The sequence below is a fragment of the Sturnus vulgaris genome, chromosome 5 (assembly GCF_052056855.1).
Source record: "Sturnus vulgaris isolate bStuVul1 chromosome 5, bStuVul1.hap1, whole genome shotgun sequence".
Taxonomy (NCBI): domain Eukaryota; kingdom Metazoa; phylum Chordata; class Aves; order Passeriformes; family Sturnidae; genus Sturnus; species Sturnus vulgaris.
This window is the reverse complement of record NC_142247.1, coordinates 5604184-5613793: the sequence shown is the minus strand read 5'-3', so window position 1 is coordinate 5613793 and position 9610 is coordinate 5604184. Positions and strand designations below refer to the sequence as shown.

The 9610-nt window shown below is 44.5% G+C and overlaps 1 protein-coding gene across 1 annotated transcript; it reads left to right on the top strand.

The window, feature by feature from the left end:
- Positions 1–103: 103 nt before the first annotated feature.
- RAB19 (RAB19, member RAS oncogene family) lies at positions 104–5305 on the top strand. Its single transcript, XM_014869967.2, has 3 exons — positions 104–446; positions 1285–1468; positions 3534–5305. The coding sequence occupies exons 1-3, from the start codon at positions 252–254 to the stop codon at positions 3797–3799; spliced, it is 645 nt and encodes a 214-aa protein (XP_014725453.1). The 5' UTR covers positions 104–251; the 3' UTR covers positions 3800–5305.
- The last annotated feature ends 4305 nt before the right edge of the window (positions 5306–9610 follow it).

Here is a 9610-nt window from a genome sequence, read left to right as displayed (position 1 = left end):
AGCTGTAGTCCAGCCGGGGCCCTGCCCGCCCTCTGTGCGGGGCGGGAACGAGCGGCTGAACGGCCGAGCCCGGGGCGGGGCGGCGGTGAAGGGAGGGGAAGGGGCGGACTACAGCTCCCGGCGGCCCCGCGGCTCCGAGCGGCGCTACCTGAAGCGGCAGGGGCGGCAGGTGAGCGCCTGGCACGGGGCTCCTTCCTCGGGCCTGCGGCTCCTCATCCCCCGCCTCGCCGCGGGCCCGCCCGGCAGCCGCGATGCCGTTCCCCGGCTCCGGCGCGGACGATGCCTTCGACTACCTCTTCAAGATCATCCTGATCGGCGACTCCAACGTGGGGAAGACGTGCGTGGTGCACCGCTTCAAGACGGGGCAGTACAACGAGAAGCAGCAGAACACCATCGGCGTGGACTTCACCGTGCGCTCCATGGACATCGACGGCAAGAAAGTGAAGGTCGGTGTCGGGAGCGAGCCCGAGCAGCACCTTGGCCGTGCCATCCTCATCCTGCCCGTGCAGGTGCCGGGATGCGCAGCTCCTCCTGCTCGGCCCTGCTGAGCAAAAGCTCAAAATTCGGCAGGAAGCTGACTGCCTTTCTTAGCAGGGGTGTTTCCCAGTGCAGCTTTCTCTCAGGAAGATGCCCTGGGGGAAGCAGTCACCCTAATTTGGGTGCGTACTTGCCGTCGTGACTTCTCTGCACCTGCTTGAGGAGAGGGCCTGTGCTTTGCTTGCAGGAACTTCTTGGGAAGGCGGCTGTAGTTTGGAGGGGATGTCTCTTCCCTCCAGAGATATGGGAGTTTGAGCTGGGACACCAAGGAGGTGTCTCCCAAGTTTGCAAAGGCTCCGCTTTGATTTGTGCTTAATTTGAGGGAAGAAGACTTCCAAGATAAACACCAGAAGAAATTATCAGCTAGAACTTCCCTCTGTGTGCAGATGAAAGATAGGATGACTGGCCTTTATATATAGATTTATTCTGCCCAATCGTTTATTAGGGTTCTTTGCTCTTCTTTTGCTATCAATACAATGTTCTATATCTTTTACTACAGTTGTTGAAAATGGGTTTCTTGGCCTCTTTACAAAGCAGGGTTTACCCTTGGAGCTTTCTCTTTGGTCTGTGTAGATTGACTCTACAGACTTGTAAATGGCTTTTCAGATCTAGAGAGGGCAAAGCCACACTAGAGTGAGCTGGGACAGGTCTGGTTGCCTTCTAGACAGAGGGCCTCAAATGCTGAGAATAAGCACCTAGGAAAATGATATTCACTGCTCTTTCCAACTTCTGTCCTTTCTCTTACAGATCCAAGTGTGGGACACAGCCGGTCAAGAACGCTTCCGGACAATAACCCAGTCTTATTACAGGAGTGCCCATGGGGCCATCCTTGCCTATGACCTTACTAGGAGGTCCACATTTGAATCCATTCCTCATTGGATTCATGAAATTGAAAAGTATGGTGCTGCAAACTTGGTCATGATGTTAATTGGTAGGATTTTAGTTTTAAATATTGTGTTATGTGGATTTTTGATATGAACATAAAATCTCCCTCATTTCCTACCACTACTTGAAGCATCTATACACTATGCATTAAGGAAAGATTCAGTTCTAATTAAAATAGATCACAAAGTGTGTCAATTCAGCCTAAGCTTAAAAAAATGAGGAAAGTCATAGCCTGGTCCTGACAGGACCAAACTCATTGCAGACAGGAAACCTTTTTTCAGTTGTTCCTTTCTTGTTGGAATACCACAACAAGCTTTGTTGCCAGGCTGGAGGCAGGGATCACCTTGTTGAGGTTAGAATTGCAGTAAGCCTGACCCCTCCACTCCCGATGCACAGGAATGTAGCAGCTCAATAATTCAAGCCGAAGGGGAATGCACAGACTCCTGGTTCTCATCTTTCCTCTCTGTTCTCTTGATATGCATGCGCATTGCTCTGTAATGGGATTCCGAGCAGGTAAGACAATAGATGGGGAGGTGGCTTTTGCAGAGCGTGGAATGTTCTGCTTGCATTCCACTAGCACTCAGGAAACTGCCTCTTTGAGGAAAGCAATGTCTGGGAATTGTCGGGAATGGAGCTGGTAGGAAGCCGCGGTTCCTTTCCCTTGGGTTTCATGGTTATTATTGCTCTTCCTTCCCCCAAGGAAGAAGCTGCAAATGAGAGCAGTGGTGTGCTGAAACACACCACGGGTCTGGCGTGGCCAGAGCCTTTATTGCCCTTATTTCCATTTCCGTGGCCGAGCCTGTTGCAGTGTGCTGAGAGCAGCTCAGCAGCCGGGGCTGGGGCAGCGCTGAGCCCCAGCAGGGCCCCTGAGCTGCTGCCTCTGCTCCCAGCACCCTCCGTGCTTGTGCTGCAAAGGTTTCTCCTGTCCTTCCTCTGCAAGAAGCACAAGATAAATTCTGACCTGCATCTAATGCAGTGCTTGCAATTAGGGGCGGGGATGTGTAAATCACTGCACTTCGCCCGGGTTTTTCTAAATTCTGCCATGAATCTAAAGAAAGAAACTCTGTGTGGTAGTGGTTGTTGTTTTGGTTTTTTTTTTTTAGAGAGATAAGTTCTGAAATTAGTAAAACTAAAGCTTTTGTTAAGGATCCAGCTTGGTGCTTTCTTCCAAAGCTGGTGCTGTTTACTTTACTTACATTGGCAGAAGTCGTTGTACATTTAATTACGCTTAGTCACGTTATACACCTTTCTAGCAGGAGGTTAAGGTTAAGAAACCTAACTTTCCTATCTGGAATTGAAGGAGGAAAAGGTGGTTGGGTTCCTTTTTAAGAAGGCAAATAACCCTCAAGCTGGGGGGGTTTTGGCCCTTTTTTTTTTCTTTTTTTTTTCTTTTTTTTTCTTTTTTTTTTCTGTGAGGTAGGTTGGTTTTGTGGTTTTTTTTTTTTCTTTTAGAAATACTATGAGGGACTTTATAGGAGGGTAGTTAATTTATATATATTCAAGATATGAATTTGATGGTTTGTCTTGAAACTACGAATGTAGACTTAAGCCAGCAACTAGAACTGATAAATCCACATGTGCTGCAACTGCCTAAACATACAAAGGCATTTTATCTGAGGTGTTTTGTGATAGATTTTGACTAAAGTGCTGCACGTAAAAGTTTAATCTATACATACAGAAACAACTGAAGAATATATTTTTAAGAATATATTTTAGGCATTAAGGTAGCTGATCTGAATTCTTGTCTGTTTTTACATCACCCTGAAAAATTTTTTTTAAAAAAATATTCAGTTTAAACGCTACTTAACATTTAAAAGCACTAGGGAACAGGACCAAGTTTCTTCCAAATAATCCTTTACCCCCTAAGTTATTAGATCTAAGTTATTAGATGAACACGGGTTTTTAGTTTTTTCTTAGATTTCATCTCATTTGCTGCAGTTTTAAACCACAGTCTATATTTGTGGCTCTGATGTACTCACGTCTCGTTCTCTCCAGTACTCTTACTCCTAACATAAATCTACTGTTTAACGAAATTGAATTCGTGCACTGCATTTAAAAATAAATTTTTGAAAGACTTAAGTGATTGAAGTATCTCTCTGCCTTTTTTTAAGGGAACAAATCAGATGCGCTGGACAAGCGCCAGGTGCTGTTTGAAGATGCCTGCACCCTGGCAGAGAAGCACGGGCTCTTAGCTGTGCTGGAAACATCAGCAAAAGAAGCTCAAAACATAGAAGAGGTGTTCATATTAATGGCTAAGGAGCTGATAGCCCGAAATACCTTACAGCTTCATGGGGAGAACCCTCCAAACAGCTTCAGTCTTGACTCCAGACCAGTGATTGCCAGTCCAAGTGTGGAGAAGACCCAGTGCTCCTGTTGAAGAGAGAATTCAGGGAGAGCTTGGAGACTGCCATTCTTCTGAGGCTGTTTCAGTTTTGTTCAGTTGATGAAAGTGTTCTATGTGGCCTCAAGCCATCTCTCTTGCTATTTCTACCTTGCAGTTTGGCTTGTGAGTATTTTCAGAGATCATTGTTGCTGTTAGTAGCACAGGTTGCTTTGAACATAGCAATGTGAACTTCTGAGATGAGAGGACTCAGGAAGCTGCCAGCCCGTGCCTTAACCAGAGAGAACTATAATAATTATTGCCTTTAATTATTTCCTTACATGTCTTTCTGGCTGTGTCAGAAGACAAATTTGCACCAGAGTTCTGCACTGACCCTTCTAAGCTGTGTTGCTGGTTTTAAGTACAAGCACTTTCCTCTCTGCCCGTAGCTGTAAAAAGTCTGACACATGCTTGGACAGCACTAACCCGCTCCTGCCTGAACTTTAATTTAGGAACTCTCCTGACGTCAGGCAGGTAGCCACCCATTCCAAGGAGATTAATAACATTTGTGAAAGAGTACAGGATTTCACATCTGCCCTGAGTTCCTTACCAGAGAAACCTGGAGACATCTCTGCGGTGGCATAGCAGGCAGAACACGATACACTTCTTCCTGGGGTGAGAAAAGTTGCCTTTCACTTTGGTTTGTGATAGTCAGGATTGTTTCCAGTACTGATCTCCATCTTGCTACACGGACTTGCTGGGAGCAGCAAAGTTTCCAGTGAAAGGACCTTTTTTTCATTCCTCCCTGCTAACCTCCTCTTGCTTTTGATGTGCTGATTTTAACCAAAAGCCTTCTGTAGCTTGTGTGATGGGCTAATGGCAGCTTGAGAGTATCCCTGTAGATTTTCAAGGGACTGTGAAGGATGGATGCAAGCTCCTGTAAAACTCAGCAAGGGGTGAGATGGGTTAAATTAGGTAAAAAATTAAAAATTTAAATTATGTTAGAGCAGTAAGGCAATGGTATGGGGTGCACCAGAGAGCTGCTCTAGGTGAGTATATCTGCTGCTGCTGTGGAGATTGAACATGGTGGTAGCAATGGAAGGTTTTGGCTTGCTCCTCCCGAGTGCAAGCTCTGCTACTTGGGGCTCATTTTTCTGTATACCTGAACTGAATGAAGGATTTGGGCTGAGGTTTTTTTGGTGAGGGTTTTGAGGGGCTTTTTTTTTCTGTTCTTAGCAAGTTTTTTTCCCAGTAGATAGAAACAGGGAAGGAGGAAGAAGAAAGAAATATCAGAGGAAGTTTTTTTGACTGCAGTCCACACGTACCAAAGTGTATCACTTAGTTACTGTTAGGCTGTGAACTGCAACTCAAACTCTGTAATGATAAAACAGTTTGTGTTACATGCAAAGCAGCCTTGGGGAGGTTGGGGTGTTGCCAGTTTACCCAATGGCTGCCTGCCCCTGTTTCCTAAGTCCTTGAAAAATAGGGAAAAACATGTAACAAGTATTGCTGGAAAATCTTGTCTTAGAAGCACAAAAAAATAAAAGAGAATGAAACATTGAATAACAGTCTTGGAAATATTTCTAATATTCTTAATACTTTCTCTGGCCAGGTTCTTTGCTGTTACATGCAGAGCAGGGGTTAATTCAGCTCTGTGTAAGCTGAGGGAGGAATCTTCCATACTACCCTCTTGCTATAGCCTGCTGTGGACAAAGCTTCATCTTCAGGCATCCTCCTTCTCATGTTTATACTTTTTATGCCTTCTTCATTTTAGTAGTTGCATTTCAGTTTGCACATTTCAGCAACAGTAAATACCAGTCTTTCAAAGTGGCAAGCCAGCTTCCAAACAACTAATTTCTACAGCTCGTCACTACAAAAGCAGTCAAATGTAAGCTTAATGTTTCTATTCCTGGTAATAGTTTGTAATCCATCATTTTTATTTTTTTTTTGTAGTATCTTCCAGAAGACTGCAATAGAAAAAGTATTGCTTTCATCTCCAGTTACAATCTTTCATTGGTCAAGAATTAGAGGAAGGATGGTACCAGCAGAGTGTTAGCTTTGCATGGTTCATTGGGTTTACCATCTTAATTAGCCACTACTGTATGAAGTGAGTTTGCTTACCCTCATTATGGAGACTTCTGCAGGCTGATGTGATCCTGAGTGCCCAGCACTGCTGGGTTGCAGGGCTCTTGCTGTTCTCTTCCTGTACATGTGGAGCTACTGGAAAAGCAAGACCTTCTTGGCAGAAAGCTGTGCAACACAGGATCAGGGAGAACAGGCTTGTGACTGTTCCCTTTCCTTTAACAGGTCCAACAGGCTTCCTGCTCCTCCAAGAGACTCAGTCTTAGATACCTACCTATTGTGCAGCTAAACCAGGAGTGTGACCTCTTTTGGTTGGCTCTGTTTGGCATTTTCCACGAGGCCTTTGGGCAGTTACTGAATGGTTTGCACAGAGTTGCTTTTCCAGCTGTCCTGGCCTGAGTGAAGAGCAGCACTTGCTGACAAGGTTCTTCAGAGTATATTGGTAACGCTGTTACTCATGAGGTAATGCAGGAAGCTATGAACTTTTAACAAATCCTCTTAGTACAGCCTGTTATTCTAGACTCTGAGAACCACTAGATTAAAACACAAGCTCAGCATGATCTCTGTGGTTGTGCCTTTCCCCATCAGAGAACAGATGGAAACATCCAGCTATGACAAGACAAAGTAGCATTAACTGCTATGGAGCTTTCTGTTAATGGCTTGTTCCCCAGCATCATATGCAAATTCCAAGTGCTTCTTGACAGCATCATTAATGCATTTGTACGAAGGGTTAGAAGGTTGTTTACAACACTATTTTACAAACTACTGCTGCCCCACAGATTTCAGTTTCAAGAGCTGCACATTCAGTTTGAAGATGAGCTCATCTGTTAAGCTCTTATCTACTGGGAAGTATTTGAATCTTTGCTGTAGCACATTATTTGCACTAGTGTCACAGCCAGGCCAGATGAGAAGCAGCATTACCTATTGGTGGAAGAGGGTAATAAAAATGATTAGAAATATTTTAAAGTGCACCAAACTGACACCTCCCAGAAGGTGACTAGTTAAAAGCCAACACAACAGCAGCCCAGTGCTGTGGAAGGCACACAGCACTATGTGGTCCAGCTTTGCTCTATATGCAGGAAACAGGCTCTCAGTTACAAAAGCTGAGGTTCTTATCTAATCATTCCAGTTAATGTTTAAGTATAGTTGGAAGAGAGACAATTTTCAGATGCTGAACAGAAGTGGAGCACTCTATCCTGGAGCCTTCCCTCAGGAAGAAGAGACATGCCTGTGGTTTTGGACAAGGAACTGGAAGTGAGGCTTCCCCAGCCAGGTGAGTGCTCCAACAGCAGCACTGTCACAGGTGCCCTTTCCCCATGTGAGTGCCCACAGGCATTTTCCTGGCTCTGAGCTCCCAGAACCCACATTTACCTGCTGGTGTGTGTGAGGGACCCAAACAGTCATTGCTCAGCAAACTGGCTCCTTAATTTTCAAGCACCACTCCTAAGCAACTGTGTTAAGAACTGGAACTACACCAACAGGCAATCACACTCTTGATAATAGTTCTAAACAAGCCAAGAGCCCCTTTGTCCTAAGAGTACTTCACCTTGAAATAGGAATTCAGTTTCAGATGGGCAAGGCTTTCAAAAATAATGTAAAGCACTTTTTCTAATGCTGCTGTTGTAAATGAACCTTCACACAGCTGCATGCACAGCTTCTGTCAATGCAGTCACATCAAGCTGTTGCCAAGCAGGGGCTGACTGGCTTGAAAGTGAATGACAAACAGCACACCCATGGATAAACAGAGTTCAGCATATTTGCAATCCTGCATTTCCTTGCTACTGCTGTGTCCCTGAACACATCACTGCTTTTAGTTTTCACTCCTAAGTCTAGTTTTGCTAACCTGAAGTGAGGCTCACAATTACATTTTAATGCCTTTCTAATGCTAGCAATTAAACTGACATTGTAGCTACTTGATCCCTGCAGTACAGTCCTGTATTGTATTTCAGTCCTAAAGGATTACATGTGGATTCCCTCATTTTAAGTTGCTGCAGCATTAATAATTTCATCTACACAAGTTTTGCTCCAAACACGAGACACCCTATAGCTGACAGCCCCTTCAAATACAAATCTCCTCTGTACCTGCAGTAGCAGGAAAGTTACTTTGTATTTCATTAAATGAATTAGGTATTTCCTCAAAGATTACCATCTACAAAGGCCAGCTGTGCTACCAGCATTTGAACTAAAGCAGCAGAAGTTGTAACAAGTACTCTTACCTTGTATGATCACATTCAGAGCAGGCAGAACAGGCAGCACACTTACCCTGTACTCTCCACAAGAGGCAGAGGTCTGTTTCAAACTAAATGTATATATTCTGGCCTAGGAGTCAAGTCAAGGCACCTCAAGTGACAGGATTTATCTTTTTCTAAAGATTTTTTTATGTGAAATTAAGATTCTGCTGGTGGAAGTTTATGGGGACTTTACACTTTTTCCACCTTGACACTACTCTCATTGACCTCTTCAGTTTCTGTACCTTAAGTATTGTCTTGAAGAGAATGTAGCACAGCCTAAGCTGTCACCCTCCATCTTCTTACATTGTAAGCTTAACTCTACTGAATTAATTCCTGCTCTCATAGAGGAAAAACATAGCAGCTTACTAACATAGTTATTTCAGAGGCTCTACTATTGCCAGCTGTGGCAGTGTGGGGTTGGTGAGGGTGGGAATCACAGGCTTAGAAACAAGCCTGGCACAGCAGGGTTCCATGGGAAGTGGCACCCAGCAGTGCTGGCCTGGGGACAAACACAGGCACTTGCTGAACCTGCACAACAGGAACCACAGCACAGTTCAAAGCAGGAGGAGCTGCTTGTCATGAACTGAACACATCGGTGGCCGTGCAGCTCCAGCCACCAGTCTCCACCAAAGCAAATCACTGTCTGGGCATTCTCAGCCTCCTCTGTAACGTGCACAGGAGGAACCTTTAGAAGCACCAGCAGCCACCACTGTGCCACACGTGCACCCAGGCAGGGAGTAAAGCACTCTTGACCCCTTAGGAAAGCAAGCTTACATGTGTGCTCTGGCTGGTAAGTTCCATTACCTTTTCCCATCTTAACAGAACACAAATGCACATTTGAATGAAGCTTTCCATCAGGATGTAACGACTTATGTTCACCATGTAGGGCAGGGAGGCTTTAATTTCTTTCCTGTTTTCTCCCTTTTACCAGTTTAAAGTGTCATTTGCTCAAATTACATTCCTTTCCTCCCTCTGCTACTTGGCCCCTGGGGGGAAAAAAACCAAAAAACTGAACAAACCAAAAATGGCTTTACTCTGTTCACTTAAACTTGCTTAAAATCATATCCCCCAGCATCTGAATATGCTTCTAGCAGTTTACTTCAAACTTGCTGTATTTCTGCAGAAAAGCGATTCTATCTGAACACACACAGGCTGCAAGCATGTGGAGTCTCAGGAAGTGACCTGTAGCAGTGCTTGGACTTGCTGTCCAAACAGCATTACAATAGGAAACTATGGATAAGAATATGTCCTGCAGCTGGCTTTGTCCAATGCAAATAAAATTAACACAATACTGTAGAACTTCACAGAAAGCAAGACGTGTCAGTTCTTACTAATGGCCCCAGATATTCCTTCAACATCTCAGATGTCTCAGCTGTCTGTCTGGAATGTGTCCTGTGGATTACAGGCTCTTTGCTGGGAAGGCTCTAACAGTGCTGGAATTCTGTATTATGCTTAGTAAGTGACACAAATGCCTTTGTATTTACAGAAACACACACAAAAATAATCAAGTCAAAAACCATAAGCTTCGAACTTAAAAGAACAGACTGACTTCTTG